The 18,106-nt window shown below is 43.5% G+C and overlaps 1 protein-coding gene across 2 annotated transcripts in view; it reads left to right on the plus strand.

Moving 5' to 3' along the window:
* ZNF622 (zinc finger protein 622) overlaps positions 1-16,363 on the plus strand; it is a 32,582-nt gene extending 16,219 nt beyond the window's left edge. For both annotated transcript variants that reach the window (XM_077492022.1, XM_077492023.1), the window contains exons 6-7: positions 14,504-14,647; positions 15,559-16,363. In XM_077492022.1, the coding sequence (XP_077348148.1) occupies positions 14,504-14,647; positions 15,559-15,686 (272 nt within the window). In that variant the 3' untranslated portion in view covers positions 15,687-16,363. The remainder of the gene's footprint in view (positions 1-14,503; positions 14,648-15,558) is intronic.
* The last annotated feature ends 1,743 nt before the right edge of the window (positions 16,364-18,106 follow it).

Genomic DNA, 18,106 nt, shown 5'->3' on the forward strand with positions numbered 1-18,106 from the left:
GAGCTACACTCTCTGCAGGGGAGTAAGGCTTACCTTTCGTTACAGGTCGTTTCTTCTTTTGACCCCCCAGCAGCATCTCCAGTGGGAGAGGACTCCTGGAGCTCCTGGTCCCGCCATCTCACGGGAGTAAGGACCATCAGAGTGCCGGCGTCGGGTGCCCGGTGTCCGCTGGTTAGCGCAGGGAGGGCTCTGTCGCTGGCGGAGGTCGCTGCAGGTCAGCGGCGTGGCTCCGTTTTCGGCGCCGGGTCCCGGGCGGCGGCGTCGTTTACGGTGACGTGGCGTGGCGCCGTGGCGTGGCGCCGTGGTTCAAGCGCCTGGAACGCAGGGATCATGGGGCGGGTCAGGTGACCGCGTGCTTCCGCTTCTGGCCAGCCCTGATGACGCGGCGGCCGGGAAAATTTGAAATAATGACGGAGCTGTTTGTGATAGCTGCCTTACTCAAGCGATGGAGGAGTGTAAGCCAGCTATGGCGGAGACGGGCGCCCCTAGCACCGGTCCAGCCCAGGTACGTAAGGTGCACTGGCACCCTCTGCTTCACTGTTGGGCTATGTCTTTGTCTGTTCCCCCCTCTTGGGGGCCTGTCGCTGCAGGTCAGAGGTGACTTCGCTCTGACCTTTTGCAGCCTAGTTCTGGGGTCTCACTAGTGGTCTGTTTGGTGGTGGGTCTCTGCACTGGCTTGGTGTTAAGCAACTGGTTGTTGAGAGCTTTTAGTGAGTTAAACCTGCATGTCGTTTCAGGAAAAATCACTAGGAAAAGCTAGACCAGGTCAGAGAAAATGTCCTTCTTGCAAGACCCCCCTCAGAGATTCGTGGCAGAAGGCAATGTGCAGAAATTGTATCAGAGAATTGGTGGAAGAGGAAACATCCCAACAATATAAGGATTTGTTTTCTTCCGTTAAAGAGCTGACAAACTCCTTGAGTTCAGTCAGGTCCATCCTGATACAAAACCCTCCCGCACAGACCGAGCCTCAGAACTTGCCGCCCAGCCCCAGGGCGTCGTCGTCCAGACAGGTGGATACCGAGGATTCTGGAGACGAAGGGGGTAGTACTCTCATCTCCTTCAGGGATTCTGAGGAGGAGGAAGAGGAAGAAGATAGCAGGGGCTCTAAATACAAGCTATCACTAGAGGAAGTAGATGACATTCTTAAAGCAATCTACACTACTCTATAAATTCAAGAAGAAAAAGTACAACTGTCAATTCATGACAAAATGTACCAGGGGTTGGACGAAACAAAACGGAGAGTTTTTCCAGTCCACAGGGTCCTCTCAGATTCGGTGAGAAAGGAGTGGAAGGACCCAGAAAAAGCCCCTTTCTTCTCTAAAGCTCTCAAGAGAAGGTTTCCCTTCGAAGATAAAGACTCAGAGGTTTGGAACAAAAAGCCCAGAGTCAATGCAGCTTTCTCGCAGGTATCCAGACGAACGGATCTAGCCTTTGAGGATATGGGGATCCTTAAAGACCCAATGGACAAAAAAGCTGACTCCATCCTTAAAAAGGCTTGGGATGCTGCGTCAGTTAGTCTAAAGCCAGCTATGGCAGCTACGGTAGTGGCCAGGAATCTGGAATGTTGGGTAGAGAAGCTGAAGAGCCATATTGAAGCGGGGACTCCCCGCAAGGATCTCTTAGAGTCCTTTCCACTGATCCTGAATGCAGTCAAATATATGGCGGCTGCATCAGCAGAATCGGTTAAACTGGCCGCTAGGTCTTCGGCTCTTGTAAATTCAGCCAGGAGAGCAGTTTGGCTGAAAACATGGTCTGGGGACACTGCTTCTAAGGTCAAACTGTGTGGTCTACCCTTCTCGGGTGACTTGCTCTTTGGACCCGATTTAGAGTCTGTGCTGGATAGGACAGCCGATAAAAAGGCTTTTCCAGCTAAGAAAAAGCAGGTTGCCAAAAATTTTTCGTGCTTTTCAGCAGTCCCATAAAAAAGACCAGGATCGCAAGAGCAGATGGGGTTCACAGAAGGGCAAAGGCAAGGGTGGAGTCCTCTTTAGATCTCCCCCAGAGCAGTCCCCTAAGAGCAAGTGACAATATTTCCCCAGTGGGGAGGAGACTGTCAGCTTTTCGCGAACAATGGGACAGGCTGTCTCCAAATCTGTTCGTGAAGAGTATTGTCGATCAGGGGTACAGGTTGGAATTTTCAGAACCACCCCCGAGCAGGTTTTATGTGACAACATTGCCAAGGGATCAGGAGAAGGCCTCTGCAATGAAGCTTTTGTTACAGGAGCTGATACAGCAAGAGGTTCTGATTCAAGTCCCAGTAAACCAGCAGGGCAGGGGTTTTTACTCACATATTTTTCTGGTGAAAAAACCCTCAGGGAAGTACCGTTTAATCCTGAATCTGAAAGTTCTGAACAGGTTTATTCGGTACAAACATTTCAGGATGGATACAATTTTCTCCATCACAAAGTTGTTGACCCCAGAATGCTTCATGGCATCCCTGGATCTAAGGGATGCCTACCTTCATATACCCATTCATCAGGCATTGCAGCAGTTCCTGCGCCTGGCATTGAAGGTGGGGAGTTCGGTATGGCACCTCCAATTCAGGGCTCTGCCATTCGGACTCTCGTCCTCTCCCAGGGTCTTTACGAAGATTATGGCAGAGGCTTTGGAGCCCCTGAAGTTGAAGGGGATTCCAGTCGTCCCTTATCTGGATGACCTTTTGTTTTTTTGCAGACTCCAGGGAGCAGGTCCTAGTCAATCTCCAGAGGGCCCAGTCTCACCTCAAGGGCCTGGGATGGCTTCTAAATCTAGAGACGTCAATCCTGACCCCCTCACAGGAAATGAAATTTCTGGGGTATACGTTAAATTCGATTCTCCAGAAAATTTTCCTGCCGCTGGAAATACAGGAAAAGTTGCAGCTAGCTGTACAGCGGATACAGAGCAACCAGACAGTCTCAGTCAGGGCGGCTATGGCAGTTCTGGGCCTGCTTACGGCAGCAATCCCGGCTGTTCAGTGGGCCAGGTTCCATTCCAGACCCCTTCAGAGGGAGGTTCTGTCAAGCTGGTCCCATCAGGATCCTTTGGAAAAACAGCAAAAAATTTAGTCAAGGACGAAAAGGGCTCTTTGGTGGTGGAGAGACCAGGCAAACCTCTCAAGGGGCCTGGTGTGGACCTTTCCTGTGGACAAGCGCCTTACTACAGACGCAAGTGCCTGGGGCTGGGGAGCCCACCTGGATGGTCAGACATCTCAGGGGGTCTGGTCCAAACAGGAAGCTCAAAGATCATCCAACTGGAGGGAGTTGAAGGCGATCTTTCTGGGATTAGTGGCCTTTCAGCAGAATTTGAGAGGCCACCATGTCCAGGTGTTGTCAGACAACACAACAGCGGTTACCTACATTATGAAGCAAGGGGGAACCAGGAGCAGGAGCTTGATGGAGTCGGCCAATCTGTTGTTAGCCTGGGCAGAGCAGAACACAGCCTCACTATCGGCAGTGCATCTGAAGGGCTCTCAGAATTTGTTTGCGGACCTCCTAAGCAGGCGCAAATTGCTAGAGGCAGAATGGAGTCTGAATCAGGAAGTGTTCCTGATGATCTCCGAGGCCTGGGGGGTTCCACAGGTAGACCTTTTTGCCAGCCAGCAGAACTCAAAGGTGGACAGATTCTTTTCTCTTCACCGAGGAGATGCAGCAATAGGGTTGGATGCATTGGCTCACCCCTGGCATTACCAGCTGTGCTACGCCTTTCCCCCCTTTCCTCTAATTCCACTAGTACTGAGGAAGTTCAGGGAAGAAGGGACAGACTTAATACTAGTCACTCCTTTTTAGCCAAAAAGGCCTTGGTTCGCGAGTCTTCGAAACCTAGCCTCGAAGCCCCCATGGAGGTTATCCCAGGGGACAGTAAATCATCCAGAGGTGGAACTTCTACAGCTAACAGCCTGGTTTCTGAGGAGGACCTATTAAAAGCCAAAGGTCTCTCAGATAAAGTAGTAAAGACCCTGCTGTCTAGCAGGAAGGCAGTTACACAGGCAATTTACATGAAAGTCTGGAAAAAGTTCAACTCCTGGTGCAGTTCTAGAGAGCTCAAGGTCAAGAGCACGGTGTCCGTCTTGGAGTTTCTCCATGAAGGAATGGAGAAGGGTCTCGCAGCCAGTACCCTGAAGACTCAGGTGGCTGCCTTATCAGTTTTCTTTGAAAAGACTTTTATCTAAAGAAACTTTAATTTCTAGATTTTTTAGGGCTCTTGCTCGAAGTAGACCAGTAGCCCTTAAAGACTTTCCCAGTTGGGATTTGTCTACAGTTTTACAGGGTCTCTCGGGAGCACCGTTTGAACCCTTACAAGAAGCTTCTTTACAGAAGGTGGTTTTAAAAACAATCTTTTTGGTGGCCATCACCTCGGCCAGGAGAGTCAGCGAGCTCCAAGCTCTAGCTATTACAGAACCCTTCCTTAGAGTTTATCAGGACAGGGTGGTACTGAGGACGGATCCAGCATTCCTACCGAAAGTATCCTCAGCTTTCCATCGATCGCAGGAAATAGTGTTACCTACATTCTCTGCAACTCCAGCGAATGCAGGAGAGGAAGTTTTTCACACATTGGATGTGAGAAGGGGTCTATTACAGTTTCTGAAAATGACTAAAGATTTTAGAAAATCAAACGCCCTTTTTGTGATTTTTTTTTTTTTTTCTGGATCACGCAAGGGGGAGAAAGCTTCTAAAAGTACGCTGGGTAGGTGGCTTAAGTTGGCTATAACAGAAGCCTATAAAGCAAAAGGAGAAATACCTCCCTCAGGTATTGCTGCCCACTCTACTAGATCCACGGCAGTTTCCTGGGCTGAAAGGGCCGGTGCAACGCCTGAACAAATCTGCAAGGCTGCCACTTGGTCCAGTTATTCAACATTTCTCTGGCACTACCGGTTAGATCTACTGTCTGCAGCAGATCAGGCCTTCGGCAGGAAGGTACTGCAGGCAGTAGTCCCGCCCTAGGGTAAATTTCTCGGTTATCCTCTCCGGGGTTGTCCTGAAAGGCGATTTGAGAAAGACTAAGTTAGACTTACCGGTGACGGTATTTCTAAGAGCCTTTCAGGACAACCGTTACTTCCCTCCCTAGGTTATGCTTAGTAAATGTATTAAGTTCTACCATGGTGTTGTGCTTTCTGTGCTTTGTTTTCCAGTGTCGGAAGGCCACAATAACTGAAGCCATGGAGGAAGAGGAGGTGTTTTTTTAAAGTGGGCATGTGTTTCCTAATGACAAGGTGGAGCTACACTCTCTCCGGGGTTGTCCTGAAAGGCTCTTAGAAATACCGTCACCGGTAAGTCTAACTTAGTCTTTTTTTTTTTTCTCAACAAAAGTGAAGTTACTCTATAAGAATCCAGAAAGTGTGTGTTTTTGATGGGGTTCACAGTCCTTCACACTCCTAAGGCTTCATTTAGACCTGTGAGCCATGTACATTTCAGATGTGGTGCGTAAAAAAAGTGTGTCTTTGCGTGTCATCGAAAAGCACACACTATGGATTTCAGTGGCAATGCAGCCAAAAAACATGATAAATGTGCCTAAAATGCCATGCACCAAAATTACACCACACTGATGTGAACCAGCGCATAAACTGGAATTTTAGTGAATGTTTTTTGGTAGACCCCAAATCATCTTGCATAAATTACTGATAAATTTTTTTTTTTTTTTTTTTTTTAGCAAAGATATGAACAAGCAATGCATAAAGAAAAGTGGCATTGGTTTCCATACTTACAATAAAATCACAAAATTAGTGTACAAAACAGCAAGGATTGATCAGAGGAACAAAAGTCATTTGGTGTAAAATATGTTCAAAGCATTGTATACATAACCTACCAAATGACAATGCGTACAGGAAAAGGGTCCGTTGAGACCTCAGGTTCCCAACTGAGGAGTGTTAGTAGGCAACATGTCTTCCTATTCATAGTAAAAGGAAAAAAATAACCCAAGATAACAGGTTGAACATCTTCAACTTTAGACTAATTCTTAAAGGGTAAATATCTATGGATACTGCCCTGTATGGCTGAATAGTCTAATCCCCATAAATACAGGAGATCTACCCCCAAGTTAGAGTTGAGTGGCCCAATAAGGTCACAGTAGCCCACCGTTAATTACACCTATAAATTAACCAGAATATCCAAAGTGAGAGCCAGAGGCCCATGAGTAATTGCGTAAGGGATCTGGGGGGAGAGGAACTGATAAAGAGACAGAGAGGACAGAAAAGGGAAGAAAAGACCAGAGCATACAGATAAGAGGGGAAGATAGGAGAGGTACAACCAATGGAAAGGTAGATGCATACCTGTGCCGAAGGGCAGAACTCGGTGCTCATTACAAGCAGAAAAAGGGCATATACAGAGTTTAAAGGGTATTACTTTCATATGTGTGGCCCAGGGCTCCCAGGTTAGCTCGTATTTCTCAACAGAGTTATGGAGAATGCTTCTCATTTTCTCTTGTGCCATGATCCACAAGATTTTTTGCTTTGCCAAAGTATCGATCTTCCAGGCCCGAGCGATCGTAATTTTAACGTGTTTCAGCGGACAGTCCGCTCGTGTGTGGGCTTCAGCGGACTTTTTCAGCGGACAGTCTGGCGGACTAAGTCTTTCGGAATTTCCATAATACAGTCCGTCAAACTTTGGTTTCAGCGGACAGTCCGCTCGTGAGTAGGCTAGTTGGACGGACTAAGTATGGCGCATGCTCAGAAAGGATTTACACGGCCGAAGGTTGCATTGCAGTGTATTGGACGTCGTATTTCTAGTCCCGTCGTACGTGCTGTACACGTCATCGCGCAAGCTTTCAGCAGACTGTCTGTTCATCGTGTGTGGTCAAGTCCGTTCATTCAAAAGTAGGACGGACTGTCTGTCGGATTGTCTGACGGACTTAGTTGGACGGACAATCCTCTCGTGTGTACGCGGCCTTTGGATTAAGTGGAAAATTGAGTTTAAGAACCCTCTGATTCTAGGGCACTGCCAGAAGATATGTATCAGTGAGCCCATATGCCCACATTCTCTAAAGCATAGAGGAGAGACCATAGAATACATTTTCGCAAGCCGAGTGGATACCAGATACCAGCGGGAAATAACTTTTTTAGGTTAGCTTCCATCAGAGATATATTATGGATGCCCTTAAATGAACACTGAAAACAAGAATGCCAAGTGTCTATCTTCCATTCAAAATTAAGATCCTGCTCCCAATCCAGCATATAAGATGTTTTCTCAGTGGACTCCACCAGTGTCGAGTATATTGGAGAAATACCTCCCCCCCCCCCCCCGTCTCTGTGATATTAGAACACCATCATTCATATGGTGTGACAGTTAATGTACTTGGTTTTGTCGCCCATATTTAGTGTAAAAAGTGAGAAATTTGTAGCGGAACTTCTCCGAAAAGGGCATCTCCAGTTTACTCACACAGTGGCTATAAGATAGTGGACCTGAAGAGTTGAAGAAATGCCCTATCCTGTATAAACCCTTGTCTGTCCACCAATGAAATGCTTGTATATTGTTACCTGTAGGAAAGCGTGGGTTGTGAAAAATATGTGCTAAAGGGTGCCACGCTGAAGTAATTTTAGGGAGCTTATGTAGGGAGTCGCATAAGGCTGTCGAGTGAGACAGAGACGGGGACAATATAGGCGGAAGGGATTTGGGGGCGCTCCAAATGAGGTGGTCTATGCTGCAATTCCGGGTAGAAATGTAATTTTGACAACGTGGACTCTGCCTAGCCAGGAGAGCCCTAGAGATGACTGTGATAGGTCAGTAGATCATTTCTTATAGCCAGCGGTGTAGTTAATACCATACAGCTTATCAATCAACATGACCAAGTTCATTCCAATATAAGGGATAGTTTTATAATGGCATGTGAAAGAAAAGTGATCTTTCAGGTGCTCAACTAGCACATGGGGATAGAAACATTCAGGGCCTATGATTTAGACATGTTAACTAATGTTAACCAAAATCATGAAGCAATTTTAGAATATTTGGCGTTGAAATGAGGGGGGAGGTGACAAATAGGATATCATCCGCAAAAAGGGCACACTTATGGTTAGACGGACGACATCTGACACCATGGATATCAGGATGGTTCCCAATGGCAGCGACCAATGTCTCTCTATAGTGAAAATTGAAGGCGACAGTGGACACCCTTGCCTAGTTCCTCTAGCTATAAGGAAAGGTTATGGTGAATATGCCATTCATTCTGACCCGAGCAGATTGACAAGAGTAGAAGGCTTCTAGCGCACTGGTGAAATTAGGGCCGAATCCCCATCTGTTCAAGATAGTAAATAGGAAGTACAAAGAAACCAAAGTCTTCTGAAGGTCTAGCAAAAGTGAGTAGCCCTCTTGTGAAGAGCCCCCATCCTATCCTGACTTCATACGGGAGATCCCATCAATTGCTTTTTTTATCTGGTCTGGACCCTGCCTGCCCACCTGGTCTTTGTCTATAATTACCTATGAAAGAGGCTAAGCTATTGGATAAGAGTTTTGCTAGAATTTAAGTCATTATGACCAGTGAGATAGGCCTGTAGTTCCCCACTTCACTGTGGTCTTTGCCCTGTTTTCGTATAACCGAGATAAATGGTCAGGTAAGTTGTAGGGTCCAATTATTTGCCTTTCCTCAGACCGTTAACTTGCTGGACTATGTAAGGTGAAAGAATGTTTGCGAAAGCCTTATAATAATTAGAAAACCCATCCGGTCCCGGGGCAAACCCAGTCTGTAGCCCTTTGATAACCTCCAAAAGCTCCGATTCCAGGATAGGCGATTCAAGAAGGGAGCGATGATTATCTGCTAGAGTGGGAAGGGGGATCCCCTACAGGAAGGTGTCCAGGTCTCTAGGGTCCTCATTCTCGCTATACAGTTTGGAATAGTGGAAAGTGTCCATAATACGACTTGAATTTTGAGTGATATCACCCTTCAGGCACCTAATTTTGTGAATTTAGGGGACAGTTTGCGATCCTATTTTATCTTTTTGGGTGTGGGGGGGGGCTCCCTGCCATCTCAGACTTTTTTTTTCTGCTGCCCAAGAGGGCTAGGTTCAGAGCTAACCTAGCTGTGTCGAAATTTAACCAACGTAGTGGGAGTGGGGTTTGAGTTTTGCTAAGTAATTTGAAATCCTTTTCGAGCTTGTGTATGTCTACCTGACGCTCCTGTTTTAACGAAGAAGCTAATTGAATAAGCTTACTGTGTATCACTGCCCTATGTGCGCCCCTATAAGGCTCCCGGGGATATATCACCCACATCATTCAACAGGAAGAATTCCTGCAATTCCTTTCCTAAAATAGTGCATCAAATCGGGTCGCTCAGGAGGCATTCTTTGAGTTTCCACAGCTGCGGGCCCAAAATTGAGGGGACCATCGTTTCAACAGAATTAACGAATGATCTGACCATGCTATGTCTCGGATAGAGGCCTGCAATACTGTACTGATGTCTAGGGTGGGGAGAAACACATGGTCAATTATTTCGTATCTTTTATGAGGTGCCAAACAATGTCTGAAGTTCCGTAAGGAAGGATTCATCTCCCTCCAAATGTCTACCAAACCCAATGAGTGAAAAAGTCGAGCTATGCGTAGGCTTTGTTTAGGGGGCCTTTTTAGCTGAGGTGCTCCCATGGCCGTTTTGTCCAGTAGCTGATCAAGCGCAATATTGGAGTCGCTGCCCTCTACCAGCTGACCCTCAAAGTGGGGAGAAAGGGTAACCGGCATCTCTGAGAAATTTTGCTTGACCCTTATTCGGAGCATAATATGAAATTGAATATGTATAGACAGCTGTCAATATGTCCTTTGACCAGGATGTAGCGCCCCCCTTCCCCTATCCTTAATTGTTTGTGAATGAGAAAAGTACACTCCTTTGGAGAAAAGAATAGCCCCCCCCCCCTTTTTTTTTTTTTTTTTTTTTTTTTTTTTTAACTTTTGCATTTGCTAGATAAATGATGGGAAATCTGTGATGTAGGAACACTGGATTGAAGTTTCCAGGGAAGTGAGTCTCTTAAAGCAGGAGGACGTCAAGACCATGGGAATGGTAATGTTGAAATGCCGTATGTCTCTTTATCGGGGAGTTAAGCCCCGTACACACGAGAGGACTTATGTCCGACAGACTTCCGTCGGAGTTCCGACGGAGTTCTGACGGACTTTTCGGCAGAGCGGACTTGGCCACACACAATCACACTAAACTCCGACGGATTCGAACGTGATGGCGTACGACTGGATTCGAATAAGGAAGTTCATAGCCAGTAGCCAATAGCTGCCCTAGCGTCGGTTTTAGTCCGTCGGAATAGCATACACACAAGCAAATTTTTCGAAGGGACCGGGTCCGGCGGAGTTCCTTCGGAAAAATTTGAAGCATGTTCCATATTCTAAAGTCCTTCGGACTTTGGCGAGTCAAAAGTCCGTTGCAGCCCACACACGATCGAATAGTCTGACGGAATCAGTCCGTCGGACTTTGGATGTTGAAAAGTCCGCTTGTGTGTACGGGGCTTTAAGGCCCTTATAGCATCTGCTTCGGTTCTCTAGGTCATCCATTTTTGACAATGCTGTGTCTAGTTCCTGCAGTGATTGGATACAGTTGGTGTTCTGGTTCGCCCTTAGAACTGTTTAGTCCACGGTCTGTTCAATGGCTTGTGCCTTGACTCTGTAGATCCAATTTAATAGTTGGTTATTTGTGTTGCGGTTTGCTAAACCATTAGCCAGCATTTCAGAAAACTTTGTGAGGATCTGAGCTATGTCAGCAATGTGGCCTGGATTGAGGAGCAGCCTGCTTGCAAATTTTGAAATGGCTACATTTTTATGGCTCAGTTTTTGCCAATCTGTGAATTTTCCCCAAATTGTGATTCAAAATTAAACAAAGATGCCTGTTGGTTTCTATAGGTGGCAAGAAATTTTCACGTTGGCACCTTTTTCATCCATACGATTGCCATGATTGTTCCCTGCAGAGGTTGTTGATTTATTTATTTTGAAAACATGATCTGTATGAGGAACACATACTCGTACTGTATATGTGTGTCTGCAATACAGTGTTTCATAAAAGGCTAGTAGAAATAAAATAGAGAGATTATGGATAGAAGACCATTAGATCTTAATACTGTGCTCTTTACTGGTGCCAGTGATCAGTGCTAAGCCAAACAGTGGAATGAGCTGACTAGGCAGGATTTCTAAAGCTCCAGCTATTGATTTAAAATTAAAGCAGGGTTAATTTTAGCAGCGATGTAACATTAGTTATTGATTTCAGGTTGAATAAAACCTACATCTAGAGAAAAGGGGGAGAAGATGGCATGAGGAAGAGCTGATATATTATAGCACGAAATGAAATAAATGCGTTTTATATACTGGCTTCAAAACACTGCAACAGCTCAATATTGCTCTTTGTGATGTAGATTAGTATCTTTAACACATTTTCTTATTGTTTATATAGCAGTTGTCAGTACAGTGACAATATTTCTAATTAGGAATATACATTTATACTCTTACAGTGCAGTTGTGAGGAAAAGGTTACACGGTTATGCTTTGCAATTGTGCTGGATAATGCAATTGAAAAAGCAGTGTTTTTTTTTTTTTGTTTTTTTTATAGGATGTTGCCAAAAGCTTGCATATCCTGCACAGTTGATACAGCTCAGTTCTACCAGTGGTAACACGAATTTTAGCAACTTTTTACAAGAACGAGCTCAGTTATGTAATTAATGGTTAAGTGTAGTCTTAGATTTTTGTCATCAGCCTTTTCAAAGCTACCACTGAGCACAAATAGTTTTATTTTATGTGATTTGACAGTTACAAATATATTTGTAAAATGCACATGACTGCACATAAAAATAACGTTGCTATGAATCCTGTTGCTCTGTTTATTTCCATTTTGAGACCAATAGCGACTGAATGACATTTTGCAATATTTTTCTGTCCTTCTGAAGACCAAAATATATGCTAACAAAGCTGAGGTGTCTGTACATGCCATTAGGTAGGAACTCTGACAACAGCTCTAAGCTCAGGCAAGCAGTCTGACAGACCACCTCACCTCTTTGATGCTTAACCACTTGCCGACCAGCGCACGACGATGTACGTCGACAGAATGGCACGGGCAGGCAAATGGGCGTACATGTACGTCCCTTTAAATTTGCTGCCCTGCCATCGGGACCCCACGCTGGTCGGGACCCCCGTGAGTCCGGTCGCTGGACCCGCGGACTTGATCGCCACGGGCATCCCCGCGATCGTCTCACGGAGCGGCCGAATGGAGAGGTGCCGTTGTAAACAACATTTCTCCATTCTGCCTAGCAACTAGTGACGCTGATCTCTGCTCCATGTGATTGGAGCAGAGATCAGTGTTCACTAAATGAAAGCCCAACCCCCCCACAGTTAGTAACACGCCCTTAGGAACACTTAACCCCTACACTGCCACCCACTGGTTAACCCCTTCACTGCCAGTGTCATTTACACAGGAATCGCTGCATTTATATAGCAGTGATTACTGTATAAATGACAATGGTCCCAAAAATGTGTCAAAAATGTCCGATGTGTCCGCCATAATGTTGCAGTCACAATAAAAATCGCTGATCGCCGCCATTACTAATAATAAAAAATTATTAATAAAAATGCTATAAAACTATCTCTATTTTGTAAACGCTATAACTTTTGCGCAAACCAATCAATAATCGCTTATTGCGATTTTTTTTTTTTTTTTTTTTTTTTTTGCCAAAAATATGTAGAAGAATACGTATCGGCCTAAACTGAGGGAAATTTTTTTTTTTTTATATATATATATATATATTTTTGGGGGATATTTATTATAACAAAAAGTAAAAAAATGCGTTTTTTTTCAAAATTGTGGCTCTATTTTTGTTTATAGCGCAAAAAATAAAAACCGCAGGGGTGATCAAATACCACCAAAAGAAAGCTCTATTTGTTGGGGAAAAAAGGACGTCAATTTTTGTTTGGGAGCCACGTCGCACGACCGCGCAATTGTCAGTTAAAGCGACGCAGTGCCGAATCGCAAAAAGTGGTCTGGTCTTTGACCAGCAAATTGGTCCGGTCTGAAAGTGGTTAAACATGCATGTATACTAATGTCTTTTGAATCTGGCCTATATAGGCATTCACCTAAGCCTGGCCATATACGGTTTACAATGTTAATGGACAGGCTGAATGCCAAGTTGATTGATCGATCAAGTTGGGTGCAACCAGCCTGCTGGATTCTCGTATGATTATCGCTTGCGGCTGCTATAGCCGCTAGCGATAACTGTCTTCTCGTGGCGGAAGTGCAGTCACTTTAGATCTGAGGGGGAAACTGCTGATATTATCTTCTAATTATGTACAAGCAAAAAAATGCTGTGTTTTTTTTTTATTTTCCTTGCATGTCCCCACTTAGATCTACAATGACTGCATTTCCAAGTGCATTGCACTGTACTTGTAGTGCAAACTGGATTTGCCTTAAGTAAATAAACCCCAATTTCTCAGCAGGAGTGATTCCCCTGTCATCGCTGTCTGTGTTTATGGAGAAATAATGCAAATTTCTTTCCTGAAACCCATGTTGTACCCCTGAATAAAAACAAAACTAAGCTGAAAAAAACCTGAAATGAAAATACTTTTGCTTGGACCCCCAGCACCTGCCCCCTACTATAGGTGATGGTGACATCTGGGTAGGAGGCAGGCTTTGGAATAAGCTGACCTTGTTTTCTTTTAAAGTGAACATGCTGCGATTTTTCTTATGGATGTGAAGAAAAAAAAAATTGGCTTTTAAACAATCCGCACAACGCTTAATTTACAGATGGTGGAGTTCAAATCCAAAATCCTTTTTATTTCAACTGCTTGAACATAGAAATATACTACCCTCTTTGAAAGAGGGTATTAAAAAGAATAAAGGCCAGCTATTGCTGTGTGTGTGTGTGTGTGTGTGTGTGTGTGTGTGTGTGTGTGTGTGTGTGTGTGTGTGTGTGTGTGTGTGTGTGTGTGTGTGTGTATATGTATATAATGTGTATATATGTATGTGTGTGTGTGTGTGTATATGTATATGTATATGTATATGTATATGTATATATATATATATATATATATATATATATATATATATATATATATATATATATATATATATATATATATATATATATATATATATATATATATAAATTTGATAAGCCTATTTTCACTGTTCAAATGTGGGTCTCAAGGCAAATTGATGCCTAAGACCATTGATTAGTAAGGCCTATTGTTGGTAAGTTTGTCTGCTTCCTAAAAGTGTATAGTAAAAACTTTTTTGTTTTAGTTTTGGCTAGAGTAAGGAAAGTCTAATGCTTCTGTTGGGTTTTCTCTATCTTTGTACCATTGGGGAAAGTACCCTTCACTTCCTGACCCAGAGATAACAAAAGAGCAGTTTCCAATGTGAGAGGAATTTCCCTCTTAGTTGCTCCCAGAACACATATTCCATTTCCCCTTTTCCCCATCATATCTATAAAAAAAAAAAAAAAAAAAAGTTTTTGCCTAGAGATTTATTATGACAGCATTTTATGCGGTTGAACGGATCATTTAACTACTGGTTTTGTAACATGCTGCAGTTTATTCTTTTAAACAGAACACATTCATTTTGTTTACAGGTGCTAGGATTGGTCATCGCTCATTAATGAGATACTACAAACAAAAGTTTGGATTGTCCAGAGCCGTGGTTGTATCCAAAAACCAAAAAGCGGTGGGCCGAGTCTTACAGCAGTACAGGGCTTTGGGATGGACTGGGGGAACTGGTAAGTTTTATTGCAACAGCAGGAGTTGGAAACTGGCTAAACCTAATGACATGTATAAAGTGCAATAAAATAGCTATTTGGATACTGGCAACGTAAAGCAATATGAGCAGCTTTTGCTGCATTTAAAGTGGTTCTAAAGCCTCAAGGTTTCTTGCCTTTCAGGCATTCTATGCAGGAGCCCGTGCCCCCCCCCCCCCCGCATATTCTTACCTGATTACCTGATTCCCATCTGATCCAGTTATGTGCACAAGAGCAGCAGTTCTTGCTGCGGTCTCCCTCCTCATTGAGCAGATTGATAGCAGCAGCAGTCCTTGGCTCTTGCTGCTGTCACTCAAATGCTGTGACAAGGGAGCGGGGGCAGACAGACTGGGTGGCTTGGAGAGAGCCTGCACAGGTGCCCCTATGGAATGTGGCCTTCCATTGGGGGCATGGGCCAAAGACGAAGCTGCCTGGAACCCCAGAGAAGTAGGATCTGGGCTGCTCTGTGCAAAACCATAGCACGGATCAGGTAGGTATAATGTTTTTTGTTTTGGTATATAAAAAAAGGTTTAATGCTACTTTGCGACTGCCCCACGTAGATATACTTCTGCAGTAAGTGATCTGACACGTTCGGGTCTGGGCCACACCACTGGTGACCCGCTTCTGCTGTGTTCTGGAGATCAACAGAACCGCAGCCTGCCTGTGGAAACAAGGCTGATCACCATTCTTTGAGGATGGAAGACAGTGATCCTGTGTTTTTGCTAAGCAAGAACATATTTATTTATATATAGGTTTGCATTTGAAAAATATTACATTGCGCTTTGTTTTTGGGTTCCTTTTTTATTTTTTTATTTTTTTCCGACTAATTGAGTTTTCTAGCAAATATATTGTTTTATCATTCTAAATTAATTTTATAACTGTTGCTTACACAGGTGGTACCCTTCAGCATGGTCGTGATATGAAATATATACAGAAGATGAAGTCTAAATGGATGTTAAAAACTGGAATGTCTAATAATGCTACAAAGCAAATGTATTTCAGATCACAAGTCATGTTTTAAATTCCTATCTTTTTCATGGAGATTTTGGTTGGCATTAGATTAAACACTTAATTGCTACTGTTAGTTTATTGTCAACTGTTAACCACTAGATGCAGCAAGTGGTAATCATTGAAAGTTAGGCCAAGTCATTGGGCATTTGCCAGAGGAAGCTACATATGCAACAGTGCCTTACTAAATCTCCTTTATGTAATAGTCCATCACTAACTGCACTACCAATGAGCGTATATCAAGTCAGCTATAGTTGTCCTTAAAGTTGAACTTTAACCATAACAACTTGATTAAAAAAAATAAAAAAATAATTTTAGAAAGGAAAGTGCATTCCACATTAATAATTATGCTACCAAAATTTGTGTGCTGTAAATTGCCTCCAGCATTGCTCCTGTTTCTTCTTGCTGGAGGCTGCCATTTTGTTGAAGCCCCGAGCCCCTGAACAGCAGTAAATCGTTAAGTGGAACTAAAACCATCCATTTAATGGTTTCAAAAAATGTATTGCATAACTATACCTGCAAAAGGGGCCAGCATGGATGACGTAATTTAGATGTTCGTGGCATGTTGGATTGTACATTTAAGGTATATATTTTTGCAATAAAATGTACCAGTGTTCTTTTGGTGCTGCTGAAGAAATTGTACGTTTAAAAAAAAAATTGCTTTTAATTTAAATAAAGATTGCCAAAATACTGATGCTTTGTTTGCATTGTAAAGAGCAAAAAGAGAATCTTTATAAATGTCAGTATATTTACACATAAAAAGTTTTTGTGCAAAGCACCATGAATTTAACAGAGAACAAAAATGCTTATAAATGTTAAGTCAAGAGTGAAGAACAGTTCACATTATGAGCTGATACACAAGTACAGAAAACAGGATTGTTCAAGTGTTCCTCAGCTTCAGGTTTCAAGTATCCCCACAGATTCTGTTTTTAGGTTTTCCCTATGCATAGGTAATTTTTTTTTTTTTTTGTCCTGATGGTAATGCTGGCGGCTTATTCTGAAACGATCAGTTGCCATGCTGGTCCTCTGGCTTCAGTACTGTGAGTTACTAATCCAGAATATGATTGCAGATGAGTACTTCTGCCTTTCCTGATCTACATACTTTTTCCAGCACATTGGAAAATATTGAAAATATCGAATCCTAATAACCTTCTTTTAGAAGCATGTCAACAACTGCAGAGAAAAGATATACTTTAATCGGTATCAATGATTCTGTAAATGGGGTGGGTGGGGGGGGTGTTTATCTGAAGGATTGCCTAACATTTGCTACAAGGCTGCATTCACACCTGAGCATCACGTTTCTGTACATTTTTGTGCATTTTGTTGCAGCAGTTGTGTTTTAATGGATTTCTGCATTAGCCTATGGAAATCAGTATCATCTATGACATAGTTTGTTATTGTGTGACAAATTGGCTTAACCACTTCAATACAGGGCACTTTCGCCCCCTTCCTTCCCAGCCCAATTTTCAGCTTTTGTCGCTCTAGCGCTCTCAGTGACAATTGCGTGGTCATGCTACACTGTACCCAAATGAAATTTTTATCATTTTGTTCGCACAAATAGAGCTTTATTTTGGTGGTATTTATTCACGACTCCGTTTTTAATTGTTTGCGATATAAGCGCAAAAGTGGAAATTTGGGGAAAAAAAATATTTATATTTTTTCTATTTTAAAAGAAATCCAATAAAATCAAATTTTGTCATAAATTTAAGCCAAAATGTATTTTGCTACGTTTTTGGTAAAAAAAAATGATCACACACATATGTACGCGAATGATCATGTACATATGTGTGCAGGTGATCACGTACATATGTGTACAGATAATCATTGGGACATGTGATTTTAGTGGGACATATGTGGGGGACATGTTTTTATTATTAGGGACATGTGTTTTTATTATTTGAGGACATGTGTGTTTTGGGGACATATGTGGGGACTGTGTTTATACTGTGTGGTGTGTTGTGTGTTTACACTAGACTGGTAATCAGTGAGTAAAAAGCTGTAAAAAACAGCTCATACTCGCTGATCATCAGCCGGCTGCAGCGATCTGCTCTCCTCTCCTCAGCGATCACTTCTGTGTGAGGAGAGGAGGAGCCGATTGCCTAGCCAACCGGCTGTTTGTTTACATCAAATGACGGGCGTGATTGGACACGGCCGTCATGTGATCAGGAGGGCCAATCACAGAGCCCTCCTGCCGATCTGACATGCGCCGTGTCCAGGTGACACGAGCACATCGGGGGCACGATCCCGCTCCTTCTGAAGGATGTTCCTGAACGTCCTATCAGAACTAGACGGCTCCCACCCGGCCGTATATGTGCATTGGCCGGGTGGGAAGTGGTTAAAAATGTGTGACAAAATGGGCGTATTGTTTGTGCGCATTAATCCAATTCTATGAGAAAATGCTGTAATCTGACCAATTTGAGCTACAAAAGAAGT

This window comes from Lithobates pipiens, unplaced genomic scaffold (genome assembly GCF_037356315.1).
Source record: "Lithobates pipiens isolate NorthernLeopardFrog02 unplaced genomic scaffold, aLitPip1_a1.2 Scaffold_19, whole genome shotgun sequence".
Taxonomy (NCBI): domain Eukaryota; kingdom Metazoa; phylum Chordata; class Amphibia; order Anura; family Ranidae; genus Lithobates; species Lithobates pipiens.